The sequence below is a fragment of the Biomphalaria glabrata genome, chromosome 3 (assembly GCF_947242115.1).
Source record: "Biomphalaria glabrata chromosome 3, xgBioGlab47.1, whole genome shotgun sequence".
Lineage (NCBI taxonomy): Eukaryota > Metazoa > Mollusca > Gastropoda > Planorbidae > Biomphalaria > Biomphalaria glabrata.
Window position 1 is genome coordinate 31,262,222 of NC_074713.1, and position 26,698 is coordinate 31,288,919.

The following is a 26,698-nucleotide window of genomic DNA, read 5'->3' on the forward strand; positions in this document are numbered from 1 at the left end:
TTTACATGCTAGCGAGTTTTCCTCACAACGGACTATTTCAATGTTTTCATTGTCTTAAAAAAAAAGTTTAAGTTTTTCTTTTTGAATGTTAGCTTTAGCGCTTTTTTTTAAAAATAAAGAGTTACAGATTTTTTACCAGGCAGACAGACATACAGATAAACATACAGATAAACAATCAGAGTGAGTTGATAAAAGCTGAATGTACCTGAATGTACTGCATCCTAAAACCAGATAGTTCTTCTCCCATTGGAACCACTACTTTCTCAATTTTCCGTTCATACATATTACGCTGTATGTCTATAGAGTTTAGCTACATCTAAGTACCGGCAGTAACCTAAGCAACTATCTCCACCTTCTTTCCAGAAAGTTCGTGGTTATGCCCGAAGTCTTGTTTCAGCTCAGTTGTAGAGATAATTTCAAGAGGAAGGTTGTAGACTAAAAGTTGTCAGATGGGACTCAAAGATGCAAGTCGCATAAATTTCAGTTGTAGAATTAATAGGCCTACATTTGTTTGAATTTATTTACTAACGAGCTTGGAAGAAGATATTCATGTTTTACAGTTTTATTTGTACATTTGGTATATTGTGAGTGATTCCTAGTCCCTGAATTAAAGTTTTATATTTGAGTAGAAGAATCTTCGTTATTTGAATCTCTAAAGACATATTCAGATCTCCGGCTTCACGGGAACATCTTGAGACATTAACGCCTCATCAAGAACAACCTGTCATTTATTTGACACCTCAAGATCCCTTAAATCTATAATCATAATATAAAAAGCGTACTACTTACTTTGTTTATCAAATAATAAACGTTTATGCGCGCAAAAACTAAACACAATAGTTACCCTCCAATTACAGCAACAGAGTAAGAATTTAAACATAGAAAAAGAGGATTCCCTAACTCAATTTTTAATGTTGTTTCTGTTCTTAAATTAAAAGCAAGCTAATTATAATTTGTCTATATTTAGATAGTCAGCGTTAATTTTGAAGACATGTTCAAATTTGTTTATTTTCTATTTCATCTGTACTATATCTTTTATGCTCACCACCCCATCCTAAAGCCCCCCCCCCTATTATGCCCAGCGCCACCGTAATGCTCTTTGGCTCCCAGCTCCCAGAATTTCACGAAATCGCCCTCTACCGAGCGCCCCCGTTGACGACCACCGATCTGATTTGATTTGATTTTAGGCACATCGGCACAATTAAGCCATGTCGTGCCTACAGTCCCTTAAGGGCTACTCTCTCTCTCTACATAACAAGGGCTAAATTCTATACAGTTAAATCATTAAAATCAAGGTCTATTCACAGATAAAATAGTAAAGTAAGTAAAATTTTAATAATTTGGTAAAAATCTAATGTAAATAGTTAATGTTCACAAATTCATAAATCAGATCTTCGTAGACAACCCCACTTCCCAGATAGACCCCAGTATCTTCCCATGGTCGACATTGTCGAGTAGTGTTTTTAAGTTAGTGGCTCTAAAATATTTCTCCCTGACATCCTGGTATCTGGGTCAATCAATGAGGATATTATCCACTGTGAGGCGAGAGTCACAGTACTCACAAAGTGGGGGCTCCTCTCTCTTCAGCACAAAAGAGTGCGTGATGTAGGTGTGGCCAATCCTAAGTCTGGACATGGTCGTGCTACCAATCCTTGTCAGACACTTAGATGTGGGCCGCCACCTGACATCCGCCACAATCTGCCTGAGTTTATTGTGATTCTCAGTCTCCCATCGGTCCTGCCACTCTCGATAGGTGGCAGAGGCAATACTTTGTCTCAGGTCCGAGCAGGGAATTTGGGTTCCTGACACCACATGATTTAGGGCTCTCTTTGCTTCTCTGTCTGCGGCTTCGTTTCCCTCAATGCCCACATGGGAGGGGACCCAGATGAAGGTGACATCCCCATGGTCAGCTGTTATTTGGTCCAACAGCTTCAGGCTCTTATGTACAAATGGAATGCCAGTCTTCATCCGCCCCAAAGCTTGCAATGCAGATTTGGAGTCGGAGCAGATTATAAATTTCCTCCTTTCTGATGCTTTGACGGCCATAAGTGCAAGTGATATTGCGTGCAATTCGGCCGTAAAGATGGAGCAGCCATCGGGGAGTCTACGGGAGATTGTTTTTTTCTGAAAGCAGGCACACGCGACCTTTCCATCCATTTTGGATCCGTCTGTGTAGATGGTGCCACAATCTCCGTAGCTCTCCTGCAGTTCCCTAAAGTGGACTTGTAGTATGCTTGGGTCTGTATTTTCTTTTTTGAAATTGAGGAGGGATAAATTTAATTTGGGTTTATTCATTAGCCAAGGAGGGTTCTGAGGGGTTTCTATTTTAGAGATTTGGTCAATGGGTGGGGTTAAATTTTGGATGGGTTCTCTCATTCGAAGGCCCAACGGCTGTATGACGTTAGGTCTTCGATTGTATAATTCTACCTCTGTGGGGTTAAATATGGAGACAAAAGCAGGGTTCGTGGGGTTGGATTTTAGCTTGACTATATACTGCATTGCAAGCTTTTTCATTCTTATATCCATGGGGAGTTCTCCAGCCTCCACATGGAGACTTGGGATAGGTGATGTACGAAACGCGCCGAGACAGAGACGCAGGGCAGCAGTATTTTTAGGTACGACTTCCTTGCTGCTCCATATATTATGGATCCGTAGTCTAGCTTGGATCGAATTAGACTCCGATAGAGCAGCAGCAAGGTATCTCTGTCAGCTCCCCAGTCCGTATGGCTGAGTACTCTTAGTATGTTTAATGACTTTTGGCATTTCTTCTTAAGTTCTTTAATGTGGGGGAGAAAATTAAATTTGGAATCTAAGGTGAGGCCTAAAAATTTTGTAGTTTTCACGACAGGAATCTTCTTTTTGTGTATAAATAGTTCAGGGTCTGGGTGGAGTCCCCTTAGATTACAAAAATGCATACTAACTGTTTTGGAGTCTGAGAATTTGAAACCATTATAGTTTGCCCAACCCTGAATTTTGTTTAAACATAACTGTAATTTTCTTTCTATGGTGTTCATGTTTTTCCCATAAGTGAGAATGACAAAGTCATCAACATACAAAGAGCACTCTATGCCAGGGGACAGCGCATTTATGATGCTATTTATTTTAATGTTGAACAGGGTGACTGACAGAATGCTGCCCTGGGGTACACCCATTTCCTGGTCATAAGTGTCAGACGCGGAGTTGTCCACTCGAACCTGAAATTTTCGGTCTTTCAGGAATTCCCCCACAAAGCAGGGGAAGTGTCCCTTAAGCCCCATAAGCTCCAGGTCACGTAGAATGCCATGTTTCCAGGTTGTGTCATAGGCCTTTTCTATATCGAAGAATACAGCTACTAGATGTTCTCTTCTGAGAAATGCATTTCTAATATAAGCTTCCAGCCTTACCAGGTGGTCAGTTGTTGTCCGCCCCTGCTGGAATCCGCACTGGTAGTTGGAGGTCACTTTATTCCTCTCCAGGTACAAGACCAGCCTACTGTTAATCATTCTTTCCATGGTTTTGCAGATGCAGCTTGTTAGTGCTATTTGTCGATAGTTAGCTGGGTCAGAGCCGTCTCTTCCCGGTTTAGGTATCGGTATAACTGTGGCTTTCCTCCAGCTGTTTGGGAAAGCGCCTGTTTGCCACACACAGTTATAGACCCCTAGCAGGACTGCCAATGAGGGTTCGGGAAGGTGCTTGAGGAACTGGTAATGGATTTCATCATCTCCAGGCGCTGTGTCATGTGACTTGTCCAGCGAGTCCCTCAGTTCCTCAAGCGAGAACGGTTTGTTGTAGTCTTCATTGTTCTCTGATCTGAAATCAATGGGGTGTCTTTACTCCCTGGTTTTGACTTTTTGGAACTCTGGCGTGTAGTGTGCAGTGGATGACTTTTCTGCTATTGAGGATGCAAGGTAGTCAGCTATTTCTCTGGGGGACGTGACAGTTCGTCCTTGGTTTTTCAAATGCCCTATTGCATTTGATTCTTTCCCTTTGAATCGCCTTACAGCCTTCCAAACCGCTCTAGCAGAAGTTTAGGCATCCAGACTGCCGACAAAACTTCTCCAGGAATTTCTTTTGGCTGACCATATGGTTTGTCTAGCCTTTGTTCTAGCTATCCTGAATAGCTTTAGGTTTTCCTGGGAAGGATTCTTTATAAATGGAGCCAGTCGTTTTCTCATATCTCCTATCGCCAACAGCACTTTTGCAAGCTAAATCAAACCATGGTTTGCTAGGCCTTTTTGGATCTGCCGACAAAACTTCTCCAGGAATTTCTTTTGGCTGACCATATGGTTTGTCTAGCCTTTGTTCTAGCTATCCTGAATAGCTTTAGGTTTTCCTGGGAAGGATTTGCGGAGGTTAGGGGGACAAATTTCCGGGCAATGTAAAGTAGCTTGGTAGCAAAAATATCAGCTGGGTTCTGTTCATCGAGGATATTTTCTGTGATATCCTCGAAGCATCTTTTTTGGAATTGTTCCAAATCGGCCATGTTCAGTTTCCACCGCTGAGGTCGTCCCAATGAGGGGAGATTGTTAGTAATGATGATTGGGAAGTGATCACTTCCCAGTAGATCGTTGCTAACTGACCATTTAAAGTCGTCCAGAAGTCCGGGGACGCATACGGTGAGGTCAATGCACGTGAGAGATCCAGTTCCTGGGTGAAAGTAGATCGGTGATGCATCAATCATGTTGGAGGAAGATATCCTCCAGCATACGACCTCTTGTGTCAGTGTTGTTGGATCCCAACAGACAGCTACAGTAGTCTCAGAGTCCATCAGTAGCTGCATTTCCTCATAATTGGCCTTGAGGCCTCTACAATTCCACTGTACAATTCTGGAATCCATGGCTTATTCTAAATGACCTACTTGGAGCTATTTGGCCTTGGAAGGCCCCCGGAGGGGTTTCCCTTTATTCCAGTGACCTTGGTATTTTTATTCTTGGGTTTGGATGGAGAGGAGGACAACTCCCTTTTGGGGGAAGTCTTTCTGTCTGGAGAGGGGAGATCCCTCTGGTTAGAGCGGAGGTTATTTCCTCCTCCCTCACCTCGGGCATCCTCTCCGCTTTGATTTCTCCCCTCTAATTCGGTAGAGGTTGGGGTGTCTGGCTGGGTTCTCTGAGGAGAACCTGTGTCAGACATGATGTCTCCTGGTTCTCCCAGAGTGTTGGTTTTGACATGCTGCTCAGTCTCCATGCTCTCATCAGCGAGCACAGAGAACCTGTTCTTTAGCATGACAACAGGGCTTTCTTGTGTGTTCTTTGGCGATGTTTTCTTCTGAGTTGGGGGAGGGGGTGGTGGGGTCAATGTGTCCGTATGTCAGGCTACGGATCTTCCTATCTTAGCAACAGCCTGGGCGTAGGTCTTTGTCGTCGAATTGGCCCTTGGGTAGGGCCAATACAGCCAATTTCGCCTGGCTGAAGGTACATCCATTTCTTGCCTTGTACTCCTGCACGGCAACCTCCTGTTTCCACACAGGGCAGTCCTTGGAGTAGGCTGAGTGGCCAGCGTGACAATTTGGGCATTTGAACTGGGCTGTGTAGCCCTTGTCCTCATGATCCTCTCCAGCACATCTGGCACACACAGTGTTCCTCTTGCAGACTGCCGCGCCGTGTCCATAACCCTGGCACTTAAAGCACCTCATGGGGTTAGGTATGTAGGGCCTCACTGGAACTCATAGGTATCCTGCCTTCACATACTCTGGCGGTGTCCTTGTTCCGAATGTGAAGATAATAGGTCAATGACCTATGCTGGTAGCTCAGCGTGACCAGCCAGTTGACCCAGAGCGGGCCATCTGGGCCTCAGGTCTAGGGGAACTCGGAACCAAAGTATTGTATTGTGGTAGTTTATCCTTGGATAGACACCTACTCAATCACCAGGATCTCTTTATCACCCCTTACCCGTCGCAGTCCACGGCGAACGGCCTGGTCTAAGACCTAGGGAGATTTTAAAGGTAAGGAGACAGAATGATGGGTAATGAGGGCAGACTGAGAGAAAGAGGCTGCAGACACAATGATAGTAAAGTAGTAGGGCACTTTTGAGCTCCAAAAGTGCTAAGGAAAGAGGAGCGCAGTTTAACGTCATGCAGTTTAACGTCTCAGGACGGGTACATGGTCAGTCATCAATTCCTAATAAGCCTAGGCTAGTATACTACAACTGTACTTCAGTCACCAGTGCAAGCTCTACTTGTTCAGTTGTTAATTAGATTTTGATTGATCTGATGGTGCCAAAAATGGCTTGAATTTGGCTGCCCGGAATCCAGGGGGGTGCAAGTGCATGTCTTGACATATTACAAATTTAATTACATGACAGATCCAGACTAATTGATAAATGTACCTTAATATAAACTTTATTGTTGTTGTTTTTTAAAGTATTTTAAAATGGTTTTCTTGTTAATTATTTTTTAAACAAGCTTAAAACACTCTTATAATAGTGTTAATTCATTTAATATTCTCGTAATCATGTGTTTAACTCCGCCATTGGATGGTCCCAAGCCCAGCTTAGAAAGGAGGGTTGGGCGTAAGGCTGGTTACCCTAACCTGTAGAAAAACCACTAGCTACAGAAACACCAAACAGCAATAACATAAGTCACAAACCTGGGAGAAGATGGACCTCCAGTTGGAATTTTTATGCCACTTATCAGGGAAAGCCAGAGTCATCTGATAGCCAATAAGTTGAAGACCATCATCTCTAACAGTATGAACGCCACCATTGGTACATGGAACGTCCGGACCATATAGACAGCACAAGTAGCAGATGAGATGAAAAAGTTCAACCTCACCATCTTAAGAATCAGCGTGTCAAGATGGATTGGTTTTGGGCAGAAAAGACTGACTTCAATTGAGCTACATTTATTTTCAGGACATGAGCAGGTGGCTACACACACTCAGGGAGTAACCCTGATGCTGTCTTATTGGATGGTAAGGGCATGGACCATGGATAATAACAGCCCCATTCCACACAGTGAAGAAAAGGATTACTTAAATATTGTCCAATGCTATGCCCCAATGAAAAAGAATGAAGAGGAAGAGAAGGACAATTTTTACAACAGACTGACTACCATTGCACATGACAGACCTAAGAAGAATATTCTCATCGTAATGGGTGTCTTCAACGCTAAGGTTGGCAATGACAGCAGAGGATATGAGGAAGCAAGGACTAGGAGAGAAGAATGATAATGGAGAAATGCCAACAAAAGTGCCACAAGCAACTTGTCTTCCCACAAAAAACGAATACACAAGGCAACTTGGATATAACCAGACCTATCAACAGAGAACCAAAATAAACCACGTCTGTATTGTAAAGAAGTTCCATCACTCTCTTTAGGATATACTGTCAGATAAGGAGCAGATGTTGCTTCAGATCATCATCTTCTGGTCGCTCGAATGGAACTGAAGTTGAAGAAGTGTTAGAAGAATCCAACAAAAGCTTTGCATTGAAAGACTGCACAAAATATGAAGATTTCAATGTCACCTTATCAAACAAGTGACAGCTACTAGAAAAGCTGCTAGAAGAAGAAGATGGTAGAACAGATGTGGCAGAAAGTGAAAGAGACAGCGACCTCCACATGCCAAGTTGTACTGAGTCCTAAGTCATAAACCCCTCAAGAAGTGGATTTTAACAGAAGCTCTTCAGAAGTAAAGAAGAGAGAAGAAAGCAGGTATGAACAGCAGTAAAACAAGAGCAGCAAAAGGAAAAGCACAAAAGAATATGCTGAAATAAATAGGAATGTCAAGCGTAGTGTCAGAACAGACAGGCGAAACTACATTGAAGCACTGACAGAAGAAGCAGCCCTTCAGAACAGCACCAAAGACTTGTACTCAGTCATCAAAAAGATATTGGGAAAATTTGCTGCCAGCTGCAAGAGACCTGCCTATAAAGTGCAGTGCACCCACTAAGGAAGAGATCTGCAAGCAATTAAGCAATTAAAGAATTGCAAATCTGTAGGACATGACAGCATCCCAGTTAAAGCTCTAAAGACAGACAAAGATATCAGTGTGAAATTACTCTAACCTACCTTCTGCAAGATATGGGGGGAAAAAAGAAGTGCTAGCAGAGTGGAAGAAGAGCTACCTCACCAAAAAAGGCAATCTTAGTTCCTACTCCAACTACTGAAGGATAACGCTGCTGTCCAATCAATAAATATGTTAAACTGCATTCTGCTGAACCAATTGAAAGATGCTGTAGATCCACATCTCAATGACCAAAAAATAGGCTTTCAAAAGGAGATATTTTGCACAGCTCCGATAGTGACACTACGCATCATTTTGGAACACGCCATGGAATGGAACTCCTCTATTAGTTTTATAGAATATGAGAAGGTATTTGACAGCACTGACAGACAGATCCTCTGGAGACTACTGACACAATATGGAGTGCCTGAAAAAATTAAACATATCATAAGGAAGGAATGATTTGCAGAATAGTACACGGCAGACAACTGACAGATGCATTTGAAGTTCAAACAGGAGTTAGACAAGGCTGTTTACTAATCTCCCTTCTTGTTTCTAATAGCCATAGATTAGCAACAGACCAGAAGCGGAACAGTATACACTGGACACTGAGAAGAAAGCTAGATGACCTTGACTTTGTAGGTGACATGGCTTTTCTTTCTCACACACAATAGTAGATGCAGGAGTGTGGACAATGAAACTAGAATTAGTCTTACCATAAATAGAGAAGAGCAAGGTTTTCAAGTTAAAGGAGTCCAACCACAGAACAATTACTGTTCAAGGCGAGGAGCTGGAAGAGGTGGAAAGCTTCACCTATCTCAGTAGTATCCTAGACAACCATGGAGGAACAGAAATGCATAGTCAGAACCCACTCGAGCAGCATTCCATCAGCTGAACAACACCTGACGATCTAGGAAAATAAGCACCACTATTAAGATCAGGCTCTTCAATACCATTACCATCAATACCTGACTGAAGAAGACTCTTATGATTCACTGGCCAGAGAAAGATCTCAAATGAGGAACTGTGGAAAAGAACAAAGCAGCAGCCCATTGAAGTAGATATATTTCAGAGACGCTGGAGATAGATTGGTCACACCCTTAGCAAGCCTGCATTCAAATTAACAAGGCAAGCCATCACCTGAAACCCCCAAGGGAAAGAGGAAGAGGAGACCGCCCAAGAATACATAGTGATACAATGTACTGATGCCTAGCAAGTGGGCAAGACGTGTGGACTTTTGGAGAGAATCACCCAGAAAGGAGATGCCTGGAGGAAGCTAGTTGGTGGCCTACCCCCCAGACCTGACCACAGGCAAAGATGAGAGGTAAGATAATCATATTGTTTATGGTAATAAGTTCTTTTGAGAACATTTTTATTGTTTCAAACTATTTTTAAAAAGATAAAATTTCAGCTAACTGCTCAGGTTTTGTTTCTAAAATCCTTCCATATTTTGTTTAAAAGTATGTTTCTATGTTTCTGCAAATAAAATTGGTAAATTGAATAAAAACAGCTTACCTTGAGGTCACTTCCAGGAGTGGCACTTAACGCTAAGACTCGAAACTGTCTTGTGTACTTTACAAGTTCCTTGATGACCTAATGATTATATATAATTAAGGAGACCATCTTTTTAAAGCTGTTTTATTGTTAATATAGCCAAAATCTATGAAGGTCATTATTTATAGTTTATACCATTATTTAGAACTTGTAATGCCCATTCACTAACATTTTTTTTCCTAATCTAATCAAAAAGAAATCATTAAAAAATAATTGAAGAACAGATTTTAAAAAATTTTCATAAATTAAGAAAAATATATAACATATTAAAATATAGCTACACAAGGTTCTGGAGGTGCGGTGGCTGAGCGATAAAGCGCTTGGCTACCGAACCAGGGTCCGGGGTTCGAATCCTTGTGAAGACTGGGATTTTTAACTTCAGGATTTTTGGGCGCCTCTGAGTCCACCCAGCTCTAATGGGTACCTAACATTAGTTGGGGAAAAGTAAAGGCGGTTGGTCGTTGTGCTGGCCACATGACACCCTCGTAAACCGTAGGCCACAGAAACAGATGACCTTTACATCATCTGCCCTATAGACCACAAGGTCTGAAAGGGGAACTTTACTATACAAGGTTCTACATCTATGAAACTTATTAGGGCTAGTAATTTTTTGTTTTTTAATTCTTAAGAAGTGGGATCAGTTGGAGAGACTCGCCCAAAACAGAGATGCCTGGAAGAAGCTGGTTTATGGCCTATGGCCAAAATAGGATAACAGGCGGATATCAGATGATGAGTACAAGGTTCTCAGTGAGATAGCAGTTACAGCAAACAGGCTGGGATATATATATCTATATATATAATTCTCTTCTTCCCTCAAGAGTTTAAACAAGAAGTAAAGGAAAGATCACTCTCTTATTTCTGTGGATAGTCCACGAGAAAACACACTACGGATGGCTGCCTGAGCGCTGGACTGTCGTTTAAATTTATCAAACCCTGCCCGCTCCCATCCCCCTTTGTTCTGTGGAAGGTTTGGACTAGAAAGTAAACTATCTTTAACTCTGACTGAACATTCCAAACATTGTAAAACATTTTACAAACAAACATTTTACAAACACAAAACAGCAGCACCAGACTTAACCATTGTGACTTAGAAGTCATGGAAAGAGATTAAGTAATCTACTATGTATATATATGTAAATAGCAGGGCCGTACTTAACAATTGTGGGGCCCTATGCGAAACAGATTTCGCGAGGCCAAGTTTGGGTAAAGAAACGGACAATAAGTGAAGTTTAAAAGAGTTTGTATTAGAAAGTAAATTCGTCTATGCATTTTATCTATTCTTAACTACGTACAGAATTACTTTACGAACCTTGCGTGTAGCAAAGTCATAGAGTATATCATAATAATTATGTTTCCTACATAGATCACGCTCAATAGCAAGAATTACCAAATATTTCAATCTTTGAGAATTGTTGACCTCTTCATTACTTTGAGGCGCGAAAAGGTTCTTTCACCAGGTGACACAATTACGGCAGATGCATAATGCCGCACGTAAGATTGAATGACACCCCAAAATGACAATTTTTATCTATATATATCCATATATTTTAAGGACTTTTTTGTACATTTTGCGATTTTGGGAGATTTCCAGGAGCTCCTGGTAAATCGACAGGAGGGCACTAGAAATCTCTTTTAAGCTATACAATGGTTGAATTTAATAATGTATACACCTTGAATTAGAGCAAGTCCTATGAAAGTGTGGGTCTTATGAATCTAGATATATAATTCTCTTCTTCGCTCAAGAGTTTGGACGAGAAGAAGAAGTAAAGGAAAGATCACTCTTTTATTTCTGATGATAGAGTTATCCCACAAACTTTACGAGCCTTGTGTGTAGCGAAGTCTTACAGTGTATCATGAAAATTTTATTTCCTACATAGATAACGTTCAATAGCAACAATTAATGAATGTTTCAATCTATCTACGAGAATTGTTGAACTAAAGTAATTCTTCATTAGTTTGAGGCATGAGAAGCTTCTTTCACCAGATTACACAATAACGGCTAATGCAAAATGCCGTTTTTATCTATCGCCAATAGGATAGGCGTTTTCCATATTGAATGACACCCCAAAATGAAAATTTTTGTCTATATATTTCATGAGATTTGTATGAGTTTTCAAAATATTTTTAATAATTTCCGGAGATTTCCATGAATTTTTCATATATTTTGCTATTTCAGGAGATTTCCAGGAGCTCCTGGAAAATCAGGCGGCCGTGAGAAATCTGTTATAAGTTATAAAATGGTTTAATTTAATAATTTACACATAGAATTAGAGCGGGTCCTATGAAAGTGTAGGGCCCACTGCGGTGGATAGGTTGCTGTGGCCTATGGCCTTCCCTGCAAAATAGCAGCGTATGCTACGCCCCTGGTCGACTATATATGTATATTACTGTCCTATTAGTATAAAATTTAATTAAAAATCCAATTTTAAGATTTAGCATGAAAGTAGAACCCTTGTACCAGATATATTGACTGTTATTTATTTCCTTGATTGGGTTTCTTTGTCTGCAGCCTCGTTGCCCCTCACACTGCACAGAATCCTATATTTAGAGGAACCCATACAAAGGGAATTTTAAAATAATTTCTCAGAGCACCTTAGGGCTCTTGAACCAGGGGAAATATAAATCTGATTTGCTCTAAGCCTTGCAATTTGGATTTGAAGCCTGAAAAAGGTAAAAAAATTTTCATGAACATAAATGCTAATATGTGCCTCTATATTTATTTAATAAGTTTCCTTTTTTTGTTTAAGTTACCATATTTTTTAAAATAGGTGAAATTTAAGGGGTCATATTTTGATGGTCTAATGCCTGTACAACCTAAGGGCTTTTGATTAAAATGTGCATTACTTAAATCAATGTAATAATTTTTCTTAAAGTGTAGCTTTTTTTCTTGATGCCTGCACCCCATTCCCAAAAAAGAGGGGACCAAACAAAAGTTACATCAACAGATCTGATCCTGGATGAGATTAAGGCTCTCAAGCACAGTGGATGTCCACATTATTTTATAGGTTACTTTGAAGACTAGGTATATTTTCCTACAAATTTAAGAGCAAAAAAATCTGCATAAAAAAAATAACAGCTTTCATAGAGAGAGTACAAAAAAATAGTTTCGCTTTTTTAGAACCATACATTTTATGTCATTGAACATCTTCAGTACGTTCATTGCTTTTTTAATCTCTTTTTAATAAAGCTCATATCACCTCACTCTGTCTGTCTGACTGTAGTGAACAAATTTTGAACACATTATTTCTCCCACTTCCCATTTTTGGATGAAGTTGAAATGTTGCACAATTATTCATTGTTCTTAACAAAAACATGAATCAATTTAAAAAAATGAACCAATTAATTAATTAATATGTGGTTATCAATAAATTTTCTTTGTTAATGAAAAGGGAAATAAATCTTACATTATTGAGGCATATGACTTTAAATGTGGAATTATTCCCATTAGATAAGCTATATTGGTTGGTTGTTTTGTTTGGAATAAAAATATATTTTTTTATTACTCAGAGCACATATATCTCTTGACATGTTATTTTCAGAAATGTTTATGCAAAATTTACAGAAAACCTAACTACCTGACAATAGGCATAATTTCTAAGCGCTTTATGTGCTTCATCAACCACAATACACTTGATGCTGTCAGCCAAACAGGTTCCTCTGCACAAGTCATTGATCATTACATGTGGTGTTAAAAACACAACACGTTTCTCCTTCCATGCTTTATGACGTATAGGAGGAGCCACTGAACCTGTAATGTTATTTCATAAAATGATAAACTTATAGTACCATAAAACTACTTCCAAATAATTGTTTCTAGTAGAGAATTCATTAAAGCCTTCTTTTATGTCTGAAATAGCTGTAAAAATGTAGCTAAACTAAAAAAACTTTGAAACAAAGACCAGTATTATTTATTATTATTTTTATAATACAGAATGTAAATAATTTTTTTATAAAACGCTAAAGGCCCTACTATACCTTTGCAGCAACTTCGAATCCTTTAATATCAATGACAAATTAAAACTATCTGCCAATACCTTTAGCAATCTAAAGAACTAATCCATGAGATTTCAAATTTATAATAGCAATATCTTCGATTCCAAAGATTAAAGATAAGTGCAATGTTTCAGCTTACTAAGCAAACCTATGCGACTTGCATATTTTGCCACATTTAATTCAAAATATTGTCTGCTGAAGTCTGTTTAAGTTTTCTGTGCCTGTCTTCAGCCTCAAATAATAATAATCTTTATTATCCATAAGGAAATTTGTCTTACAATTTGTGCATTACACCAAACAAAACATTATAATTATAGAAACCAAAATATACAATCACACCAGACTAACTCATAATTTACATGCGAAAATGTATATCAGATTGTTTCTATTTAATGATACAGATTTAATGGGTTGTATAGTGGGTAGATTTCTGTTCATATATTTCAGACCATCAGCTGTCATCAGGATTGTTTTTTTTAAAGGTCACTAAACGCTTCTGGTCCTGACGCCTAGGGCCTGATACATAGTGGCTAAGTACATATCATAAGTGGGAGGCATGGTGGCTGAACAGTTAAGTGCTTGGCTTCTGAACCAGAGGTCCCGCATTCAAATCCTGGTGAAGACTGGGCTTTTTAATTTTGGGATCTTTGGGTGCCTCTGAGTCCAACCAGCTCTAATGGGTACCTGACATTAGTTAAGTAAAGGCGGTTGGTCTCTGTGCTGGCCACATGACACCCATGTTAACCGTAGGCAACATAAACAGATGACCTTTACATCATCTGCCCTATAGATCACAAGGTCTGAAAGGGGAACTTTACTTTTACATATGATAAGTGGTAACAGTAATAAAGAAAGAGTTACTTAAAGGGAAACTCCGATGGTTTTGACAATTTTTTATATAATATGTGTTTTGATTTATAGATAATGAATATGTTATTCTTTTTTTTTTATTTGCAAGAATAACTTAGTAATTGATGTTTTTGTGACATAATTTTTCTGCGCATCCAAAACGGTCAGATTTTCCCTGAATTTCTGTGTGACGTCAGGAGTGTGCACTCAAATCCTATGGATAGGGAGGCGAAAAAAAAATTATCTTTGATAAAAAAAATTTTCGTTAGTACATCATTAAAATACTTTAAAAGAAATTTCTAATGGTGTATAAATTATGACTGTATGTTTGACAGTAAGAAAGTTATGATTTTTTTGTGCCGTTTTGACCTAACATTGGTTGACATGGAAAAAGTGATGAGAGAGCTTGACGCTGGCTCAGCTGGCGAGACACACCCCAAGGTCAAAAGTCAAAAAGTTGGCATTGAGTTTCGTAGACGATAGATCTACTTATTAAATAAGAAATTTAATAGTAGATCTAGTATTCGTAGTAAATTTCTAGCTCACTAATCTGATTTCATTTATATTAATGAACTTCAGTTGTTTAAAATGTCTCAGTAGTATCATTAATTGAATTCTTTGGCCTGGAAATCCAATGTATTGTTGGTACTGCACCTGGTATTAGCTTCATTTTTTTTTCAAATCCCAGCTCCACAGCAATGAAGTTGCTAAAACAGCTTCTCTCAAAATGGTTTGAGCATAAATAGGAATTAGCTAATGCCTTTGTAAAATATTTGCTCTTCAGACGAATAAATTTTTCCCATTTTCCCTTTAAAACTTCATCTCTTGGAAACATGAAAAGAGACACTAATTTCTGTGTCCCTGTGACGTCATGTTTTTTTTTCTTTTACGTCACATGGATGAAATTCTTTAAATGAAATGTTCATAAGAACTCGGTGCACTAAAGTTTATTGAAGCTCGCCAATGTTCTCGTATTGTTAAAGACATTTTTAGTCTAACTAGGCCCTGTGACGTAAAGGATTTTTTTTTCCTTTGACATCATATGGAATGAATTCTTTAAGTGAAATGATCATAAGAACTCGGTGCACTAATGTTTTTTTAAAGCTCACGAACATTCTCGTATTGTTAAAGACATATTTAGTCTAACTAGGCTGTCTGACGTAGGCTTAATGTATGGACGCCACGGGTTGTCACTGATGGTGGGAGAGGTCTTCGCGCCTCACTGATAAGCTACCGCCCGCCTCAACCTAGGCAGCCCCCAATCAGTTTGGTGTTGATCCGCCACAGCCTGCCTGCTCTAATGGGTGCTTAGAGCTTAGTTTAAAATGACAAGTAGGCTGGAAACTTGCACCAAGCAACAAAAGAAGAAAAATTAAACTGAAAAAGAAAATCCCTGTCATGCGACTGGCCACATGGAATGTCAGGACAATGTGTCCTGGTCTCACTGATGATCTTAAGCAGATCGATGATGCAAGGAAGACAGCAGTCATAAACAATGAGCTGAAAAAGCTACATATTGACATTGCAGCCCTGCAAGAAACCCGACTGGCCGAAAATGGCATGCTCCGCGAGACTGACTACACTTTCTTTTGGAAGGGAAAGCACAGGATGAGACTCGAATACATGGTGTGGACTTTGCTGTCAACAGTCTTCTTCCCATGATAGTCCCTCCAGTTGATGGCTCGGAACGGCTACTAAGCATAAGTATGGTGACTGCATCTGGAAAAGTTACTCTAATTAGTGCCTATGCCCCCACACTTTGCTCGCTTCAGGAGGACAAAGACAAGTTCTATGAAGACCTCAAAGAAGCCATTGCAAACATTCCTCAAAAAGAACATATTAGCCTTCTAGGTGAATTCAATGCCAGAGTAGGATCAGATCACACTACCTGGCCAGACTGCCTTGGGCTTTTTGGAATCTGAAAGATGAATGACAACGGACAAAGACTGCTTGAATTCTGCACAAACCATTAGCTCTGCATTACCAACACATACTTCAGAACAAAACCACAGCACTGTGTCTCATGGAGGCACCCTAGGTCTGGGCATTGGCACCAGCTGGATATGATACTGACACGAAAAAGGGACATTGGAAATATAATGCTAACACGTAGCTACCAAAGCGCGGATTGTGATACTGATCAAACTTTAGTGTCCTGCCGGACAAGACTGCTGCCAACTAAGATCCACACATCACAGGGAAAAAGAAAACCACGCCTGAATACCACTAGCATAAAAAAATCCTGATCTTTGCACCAAATTTGAGAACAAATTAGAGGAAGCTTTTAAAAACTTCTCTGTGACTGAGGTAGAAAAAAGCTGGACGTTTATGCATGATACAATCTACCAAACATCATCACTGGTCTTTGGAAACAAAACCAAGAAAAGCGAAGACTGGTTTGAAGCTAGTCTACCAGAAATGGAAACTGCCACTACAAACAAGAGAGCAGCCATGCTAACCTACAAGAAGGATCCCACCCCAAGCAACTTAAAAAGGCTCAGAGCTGCACGTAACAATGCCCAAAAAGTAACGAGACAGTGTGCTAACAAATACTGGCAGGAGCTATGCGAAGATATTCAATCTTGTGCCGACTGTAGTAACATAAGAGGACTATACGAGGACATGAGAAAAGCCTTTGGACCTCACACCAGCAAGTGTGCTCCGCTCAAGTCAAAAGATGGGTCAATCATCAGTGATCATGCGCTGCAAATGGATGGGTAGAACACTATGCAGAACTTTACCAGATTGAAAACGCCATCTCACCAAATGCTGTTTCCAACTTCCCATCACTTCCAGTTTTGGCGGAATTAGACGAAACGCCCTCAGTAAAGGAGCTGAGCATAGGTATTGACATGCTTGCACATGGGAAAGCACCCTGAGGAGATGGCATTCCTGCTGAATTCAGGCTGGAAAACATGCCCTAATCAAACCACTCCATGAACTGCTAAGCTTGTGCTGTGAACAAGGAATGGTCCCCCAGGAATTGAAAGACTCCAACATAGTTACAATTTATAAAAATAAAGGCGACTGCTCTGATTGTAACAGTTATAGAGGTATCTCACTGCTTAGCATAGTTGGAAAGGCTTTTGCTAGAGTATTACTAAAGCGATTACAGATCCTGGCAGAATGTGTTTATCCAGAGTCGCAGTGTGGCTTTAGGGCAGGTAGATCTACAACAGATATGATTTTCTCTCTGCGGCAGCTACAGGAGAAGAGCAGAGAACAAAAGCAGCCCCTCTTCATAGCATTTATTTATTTGACGTCTTAAAGCCAAAACGAAAAGATGTCGTATCTTGATAAGGGAGCTTCTGTTTGCAGATGACGCGGCACTTGTATCTCACTCACAAGGAGGTCTACAGAAGCTAGTGAACGCCTTAGCAGTTGCTTGTCAAGAGCTAAGCCTTACTATAAGTCTCTCCAAGACCGAAATCCTGGCACAAGATGTCACAGAAATACCTACAATACATATTGGGAACCACACCCTTTCAGTGGTGCAGGAATTTACCTACTTGGGTTCAACAATTGTCAGTAACCTAGATTTAGACACTGAGCTGACAAAAAGGATAGGAAAAGCTACCAGAGCATTGGCAAAACTCTCCAAGCGCGTCTGGGAAAATAGTAAATTGACCACAGCGACCAAAATCCTAGTCTACAACGCCTGTGTTGTGAGCACTCTCCTTTATGGCAGTGAAAGCTGGTCAACATACATGTACCAAGAGCACAGATTGAATAGTTTCCACTTGCGCTGCCTGAGACGCATAATGGGCATCTCTTAGAGGGACCATGTCTCCAATCAGGAAGTTTTGAGATTGGCCAATATGAACAGCATGTATGCTCTCCTGACACAAAGAAAATTATGCTGGCTCGGACATGTCACCCGCATGCCAGATGGTAGAATCCCAAAAGATATCTTATATGCTGAGCTTGTGGAAGGAGTCAGACCCAAGGGCCGCCCAAGACTAACATATAGAGATGTCTGCAAGTGAGACATGAGAGCCACAGCGAAAGTATGTGGGAAAACATAGCCAAAGACCGGAGTGTATGGAGACGGTTCCACAACAATTCGTTCACTGACATTTCGTTCACTGACAAATCGTTCACAACTTTTCGTTCACGTGACTATTCGTTCACCAGACATTTCGTTCACCCGACAATTCGTTCACGCGACTATTCGCTCACGGACTATTTGCTCACAGACAACTTGTTCACCGACAACTTGTTCACCAACAGTTGGTTCACGACTAATCGTTCACGCGAAAAATCGTTCACTAACAATTCGTTCACAGACAAATCGTTCACGGACAAATTGTTCACAGACAAATCATTCACTGGATAGTAACATATTGTTAATATTATATATTCTCGTCGCGTGTTTAATTTATTGACATTTGTAGCTATTATTTCCAAATGCAAAAAATTTCTAGAGATCAGGTCTAAGTCTAATCCGAGTTTATTTAATTTCATTGTTGTTGTTAATATTTTGTTAATGAGGACAGTATGTGATAAAAATTATACTTAAAATAAAAAAAAATAAAAAAAAGAGATCTTACAAGCTAGCTGGAAAATGTAAACGGGCCCTCACTGTACAATAGGTAACATTTTTACTTTCACCTTTAATATACCTTTACACCCCCCTCTTTTTTTTTTCATTTACCGGGAATCTACCCATTCATCTGGATACTCTAGTTAACACCTAGTTGAGTGCTAGACAGACTGGCTCCTCTGGAAGTAATAAAACTTTATTGGACATTGCCTATACACATGTTCAATCTGTTAACATTGAAAATATCTACTAGACACTAGTATAGTACTTTCCATCAAGTTTAAAAGAAGTTTTATTTTATTTTTATTTTAGCTAACTTGTTTCTATATGTGACCACCCATTGGTAGACTAATTTGATTGCTTGGACTTCAATAACAAATTTATTGAAATAATTTTATTTTGTTGTATTGCGATAAATTATAATTTTTTGTTAGGGAACCAAAATATTTCCTAGAGCTGTATAAATAATTAGGTTTTTTTTTCTTAGATGTCTTAATTGATAAGTATTAACCTTAGATCTGTATCTAGTATGTGACGTTCAGAGTTGAACAGTGAAACCATATATATTGTACCAAATCTAGTACCATTGTTAAAAATCTAAATTATCTCTCGTAAAAACACTGAAAGGATTGTGGAAAAAATACTAGTGTGTCTGAGCTAGCCAGGAAAACCAGTGACTTGGCAGAATACATCTGGACCGCTATTAAGAATAAGCAAATATTGGTAGGTCGAACAAGACTACATGATGGACATGAGTGTAAAAGAAGGCCTACATGTTGAAAGTAAAAATGTTATCTATAGTAAAGTGAGGTCCCATTTAAATGTTTCAGCTTGCTTGTAAGATCTCTTTTTTCTTTTAAGTATAATTTTTAGCACATACATTCCTTGTTAACAAAATATTAACAACCAACAAAAAATATTTACAAAGAATTTCGGATCAGGCCCGATCTCTAGCAATTTTTTGTTTTTGGTAATATCCAGTGAACGATTTGTCCGTGAACAATTTGTCTGTGAACGAATTGTTAGTGAACAATTTGTCGCGTGAACGATTTGTCGTGAACCAACTGTTGGTGAACAAGTTGTCTGTGAGCGAATAGTCCGTGAGCGAATAGTCGCGTGAACAAATTGTCGGGTGAACGAAATGTCTGGTGAACGAATAGTCGCGTGAACGAAAAGTCGTGAGCGAAATGTCAGTGAACGAATTGTCGCGCCCCCCCATGGAGACAGACTGTGTGTGCTGGGACAACCCTCGCTGAGAACAAAAGAATTGAAGCGGCCTTAATCAAGATGGAAAAAAAGAAAGCTGCCCTGTCCGCTAGCCCTAAATCAGAGGCATACACATGTATGAATTGTGGCAAAGTCTGCCGTTCTAGAATTGGCTTGATTAGCCACACCAGATTCTGCCCCGTCTCAAGATTAAACCAAAACCAGTGACTCATTTGGGCGCATCCATTGCCTTTCGAGACAAAAGGAGCCATATATCATAATAGCCAATCATGAGGAACTGAGTCAAATGCTTTTTTGTAGTCGTTGTAGCACATGTGTAAGTTTCTTTTTCTTCTATTAGCTTGGTACAGTATAATACCATCAATAGCTAGCTGTAATTTACAGCCCTTTGACTCTTCAATGCAACCTTGTTGTTCCTCTGCTAGTAGTTTATGGGCAGAACAAAATTTATTCATGTTACTTTTAATAGTGAAGTTAATAATTTATTTATATACACAACTGACAGACAAGTGATTGGGCGATAGTTTGATGGTTGATTCGGATTACCTTTTTTGGGAGAGGAGAGATGTTCTCCCTTCAGTGAGTTCTGGTTAAAACTTGATGTTGAGTCTGGCCCAGGAGCAGTCCAGTTGTGAGTTTTTGATATAGCTGTTGAGACTTCCTCAGCTGTGAAATCCTCATCAGGTATTTCTGGTATTATGTTGTTTGTAGTTATTATTATTATTATTATAAAAGAGCGAGTATTTATTCTCTGTCGAAGCCAGGGTCGAGTTTCGTTAAAGGGAAACAAAATTCATTGTAGTCCCTTTATCAGTTTCCACCTAGGAATTTTCTGGTGATGTGGCAGGTCTGCAGAAGTACTGCCCTCTGACAGGCAACGAGAATGTTCCTAGGAATGCCAAGGGCCTTGAAAGTATCTGTGAGGTCAGTTGTTATAATTCCCTCGGTTGATATGACAATGGGGTATATTGTTATTTTAGATAATTTCCATAAACGCTTAATCTCCAAGCCAAGGTTCCCATATTTTCGTTGTCTTTCCAGCTCAGTTTTTTTTAAATTATGAGATAGTGGTAGCGGCCTTTTCTTTTTTATCGATGAGCAGCAAATCAGGGCGATTAAAATCAACCGTTTTGTCAGTCAAAATAGGCCTATCCCAGTACAGTAGATGATCTGTAGACTCGAGAACATCTTGTGGTGAGTATTTGTAATATGGAGGAGTATCCTTACCGAATAAATTGTGTGTCAAAGCCAAGTGCTGGTGTATTAGCTTTGCAACTTGGTTATGGCGACCTAGGTAGGCAGATTCGGATAGGGCTGAACAACCCGCCATTATGTGTTCAATTGACTCACCCACATTTCCACATTTTCAGCATTTGTCAGCAATATTGAGTTTTTAGGAAATGTTTTTCATAATTTTTGGTTCTAATTACTTTGTCCTGTATTGCTGTGACAAAGCCTTCAGTTTCAGGGTAGAGATGACCTGCTTTTAGCCATGCTAAGGAAGCAGCCTTGTCAATGTTGTCCCCATGTAATAAAGCCGGGAATTTTCCGTGGAGTGTTTTTTCTTCCCATTGGTGAATCTCATGCCCGACGTCGTCCAAACCGACATTAACATCAACATTGTTTAGTTTCAGAGGGGTTGCATCATAGTCATACTTGCGTAGGAAGGAAACTAGTTCATTGCTGGAGGTGTGCAGTTTTGATTATTATTATTATAAATTTATTTTCAAGAAAAACAGAACAATCTCAATGTGATTCTGCTCTAATTCAGCCAGTCTCATTGGTAACAACAGACAAAAGGGCTACTTCATCAGCAGAGAATCCATTTTGTATATTATATGTCTCTCTAAACAGCTGTGAGGATTTTCTGGATGATAGTTTTAGATTTTAATACAACTTATGAGTCTGTGGGATATTTTCTTCTGAGTCAAAGAAGTATGTGGCAGGGATGGTATATCAGTCAGCATAGCTGTGGACATTGCAACTTAAGCTACCATTTGGACAAGGCAAACACTGTTGATTTTACCTGGTCAAATGAGCATCTGTTAATGTCTTTATAACTCTCTACTTGAGATTAGTGTGGTAGGGCCTCACTGGAATACAGAGGAATCTGTTACAAACTCTTATGCTGAGTGATGCCCCCCCCCCCAGCTGAGTTATTGCATGTTTCGTTATTTCCCCTCGCTCCCCCGTCTCTTCCTTTAACCATTGGGATAACCTCACCTTGAAAGATAATTATGTACATCATAGAAAATGTTATCAGCCTTTAATTTACCAACTTTTAGTAAAACTTTCTAATTGACCAATCAGGCCTTTAGGAAGTGCTTTTCCAGTCGTCTATTTCTAGAAGGTATAAAAGTCGCCCTAAAATCATTCTTGATTTCTTCCTCCTCATTCAAAAGGTATGCATATATTCTTTTTTTTAATTATTCTTTTTTGGACTAAGGATGAATGGATTACTCTGAGGTTCCTTGTAAATTATTAAGTATGTTCACATTCATTATGTTAATTTCTCATATATGTAAGTAGATGAAAATATAATTAAAACCATTTACGTTACTATTATTCACCACTTGGATGGTTATTCTATATGTACATATTTGCATGTTACGTTAAATCTAATATTTATTTAAAATTAAATTAAAACAGATCTAGTGTATTTTAACTAATAGGTTGCAACCAATAAATCTTCAGACTAGAAACCAATGCTTTATTTAAAACTGAAGTACCATAAGCAGAAAAATATAAATACTGAACATGCATTTATTAACAGAAAGGTGTACAATTGTGAAGAAGCAATAGATTGTGTAACATTACATTGGTAATTTTTCCTTCTAAGAATAAAAAAATAATAATTTCAGAATAAGACTGTACATACTTACCTGTCAACTCTATTGTGTCATCTGTAGGTATTCCCATAATTTCATAACATGCATTCATCTGCTGAGCAACAAGTGGCTTTGTCGGAGCCATGAAGACAACTTTACTTTGTGGAAACCATCGATACATATTGTACATTATAACAGCAGCAATAAAAGTCTTGCCAAGGCCAGTTGGGAGGACTACTAATGTATTTTTAAATAGTGCCTAGTCAAATGAATAAAACAAAAAGTACAAACTGAAATATGCAATTATAAAAAAAGTTAAAATATAATAAATATTTTAATTATTATTCAAAATGTATATGTCTTGATTTACATTATATTATCCCACCATCACCCAGAGTACCTCATGTCATATTTTGTTAATAGCTTTCTTAAAGTCAGTAAAGACATGGAAAAGATTCTGCTGGTGTTGAAGGTATTTCTCGTAGAGTATCCTGAAGTTTAAGATTTTTTCTATTGTGCTACAACCTTGTCTAAAACCTGATATAATTGTCAGCTATTGGCTTTAGCAGGCTTAATATAATTTTTAACATGACTTTAGATGGAATGGCTTATGAGGCTGATGGTATGATAGTTTTGTAAATTGCCTTTCTTTGGAAAATTGATGATGACTGATTGGGTCAAGGACTTGGGCCATTCTCCTGATGTGCCAGATCTTGTTGCTAATCATTAAAAGTACGTTTGTCATGGTTTCTCCTTCAACCTTTAGAAGTTCACCAGAAATGTTGTCCACTCCAGCCGATTTTCCCTTTTTCAGTGCTTTCACAGCTGATGCTACTTTTGAATGATGAATGGGATATTCATCGATGTTGCATACTGCAGGGACTTTTAGTAACTCTGGATCTCCAGAAATTTTAAGTTTTACAACTCTGTCCATCTTCTTATCACATCTTTATCCTCAGTTAGACATCTATTATTTTTGTCTTTTATTGTATTGACTTACTTGACTCATTCCTTTTGACTCCCAGAGAAGCATAGGGCCGCAACAGCACTTCACTATGGGACTGTTCGGGGCAATTCCCCTGAGCTGGGTCCATGTCCATCCTGCCGTCTTTGCCTCTTGGTCTACTGAACTTCTCCATTATATTGTGGTAGTTCTTCCATAAGAGGCCACTAGTGTGGTGTACTTCAACAGTTACATTGGAGACTGGTTTAAAACAACAGTTGAAGTGAGACAAGGCTACCTACTTTCCCCAACTCTTTTCATTATCTTCCTTAAAAGGATAATAGAAGATGGGCTATAAAGGTTCTGCAAGCATTGGAGGAAGAAGAATTACCAACTTGCACTTTGATGATGATATAGATGATCTAGCAGGAACAGGAGAACTATATGACTTGGTGATGCACATAGACAAGACTTCTGCAACATATGGTATGCTAATCAATGCCCAAAAAAAATAAAATTATGACCGATTGCCAACAGGGCTTTAAAAGAGACATCAATATTGGAGGTAAAAAATCTGACATATGTCAGTAGTTTTAAATACCTCTGAGACATTGACTCAGATGAAGCAACCAAACTTAAACTACTGGCCAGAATTGCACAGTCCACAACAGCACTTTCAAAACTTAAAATAATATGGAAAACAAAAGCAAAATCAGACTGACCGTCATGGCCACATTCTTATATGCTTGCAAATCTTCACGGTGACTAAATCTCGAGAGGAGGATCCTAGCAATGGAATTGAGATGCTACAGAAAAATTCTAGGTATCACAAAGACCTCATCACATATGAAGAGATTAGAAACAGGATAAGTACAGCAATTGGATCCTATGATGAACTGCTAACTACTGTAAAAAAACAAAAAACTTAAACTCTATGGCCATATTACAATGTAATTAAGGCTTGCAAAGACCTTCCTTCAGAGAACAGTACCAGAGAAAAGAAGAAGAGGCAGACAGAGAAAATGATGGTATGATAACATAAAAGAATGGACAGCCCTGTCATTGACAGAAATTCTATCCAAGGCAGGATATGGAGAAAGACGATCGACAGATCTTGTGTGGTGCCCCAATGGTTCAACAGACGAAGATAGATGAAGGTGACCTATATACCTTTGTGCAGTTGCTGCCTAATTTGATCCAGCATTACAAGAAAGAAGATAACAAACAAGCAGAGTAGAACAACGTACACAGCTTTACACCATTCTCTATGGGGGAGGGATCAACAATGTGCCTAATTAGGCATTTCTGTCAAACATTAAGCTGCTAGAGAATGTATAGTACAAACTTTTAACTCCTTCAAATTTAAAGGTAATTTTTTGACCATATCAGTCAAGTAGCCATGGGTCCATCTTATGATTTCCTATTCAAGGGTTTCTTAAAGCTTAACATTTACTCATATTACACAGGTACCATGCCAAAATTTTATAAAAGATATATTGATGATACGCTTAGAGGATGAACTAATTAAATTTATTGAGTTCACTAATAACTTCAATCATGCCATCCACTTTACTTATACCATCTCTTGCACTACCGGTACAGTAAACTTCCCAGATAGATCTAACCAAATATTCTAATTTAACATATACCCATTACAAAGACAGCCATAGCTATTTTCTATGCTAGTCATTACATTCCATCATCTCCCAACTACTGTGTATAGAGCAAATTTGCCAAGATGAGTGACTTCACTGAAAAAGCCACTGAAAATAGACTTTCTTGCGTCATGGTTACCCTCAAGATATCTTAGACAAATCTTTATAAATTTATTGCAAGTGAAAATTATCAGAAGAAAACAAACTTTCAAGAAAAAAAAAACTAATTATGATGAGAGGCCAAAATCAATATAAACATACTTACCACCCTCACAATGTGAAAGCAAAGAATATAAGAAACCTAGCTGATGAACATAATCGCGACCTCTTTTCATTCGCACCTCTTGTGTAATTTACAAGATACCAGTATATTAAAGTGCACTAAACTTCATAACATTTCCAATGACCCTGGCACTTGGCTATGTAAGCGACATAACGGTCAGACCTGCAAATACACGTGTGATTCACCCACCATCATTGTCCTAAAGTGAGTCTCAAGATTGATGGTAAATTTAACTGTAATACTAGAAGGGTAATATATGCGATAATATGCTCAAGGTGCCAAATGATTTACATTGGAAACACAAATGGTACCTTAAAAACATGACTCAAAGAACACCTTAGAGACATTCAAAATTGTGAAACTAAGCACATTTCTATTCATTTTAATACCACACTTCATAGTGCCAATGATCTCATCACTGAGATACAACTATACAATGACAAAAACAGATTGAAATTAAACTTATTTAAATGTCAGGCACCTTCAAGGAGCCTCAAGGAATCAACAATCAACTCTTTTCTTTAAAATGAGATGGGGACAAACCTTCTGCCTTTTTCCCATTTATCTTAGTCTTAGTCACCATCTCCGATTTTCCATGTATTTACACCAGCGCAGCTCATTTCTTTTCTGCCTCGACAGACATCAGATAGATAATTTAACTATAAGCCTACATAGTTTTAATTGTCTTTTTTGTTTGTTTGTAGCTAATGAAGGCCTCATGGACCACACTTCCTTTGTTTTTACTTGTTCTGGCATGTATGTTCTTGTTTTTTTCCATAGAAATTCACCCGTGCAGCAATAAATTTTTTTTTGTTTAGTACAATGGAACCATCTGAATATCTTAGTTGCACCAATCCAAGGCATGCTTAGTTCTTTATTTAAATAATTATCACTAGAACAGGCT

The 26,698-nt window shown here is 38.9% G+C and overlaps 1 protein-coding gene across 11 annotated transcripts in view; it reads right to left on the minus strand.

The window, feature by feature from the left end:
• The window catches only part of LOC106073783 (Fanconi anemia group M protein homolog), a 143,031-nt gene that overhangs the window by 104,831 nt on the left and 11,502 nt on the right, over window positions 1–26,698 (minus strand). For 10 of the 11 annotated variants that reach the window (XM_056024523.1, XM_056024520.1, XM_056024522.1 and 7 more), the window contains 3 exons: window positions 22,968–23,172; window positions 13,049–13,221; window positions 9,435–9,512 (listed from right to left, as the gene is read on the minus strand). In XM_056024523.1, coding sequence (XP_055880498.1) covers window positions 9,435–9,512; window positions 13,049–13,221; window positions 22,968–23,172 — 456 coding nt within the window. Of the gene's footprint in view, window positions 1–9,434; window positions 9,513–13,048; window positions 13,222–14,969; window positions 15,176–22,967; window positions 23,173–26,698 lie in introns of those variants that run through there. The other variant, XM_056024526.1, reaches the window with a different exon arrangement.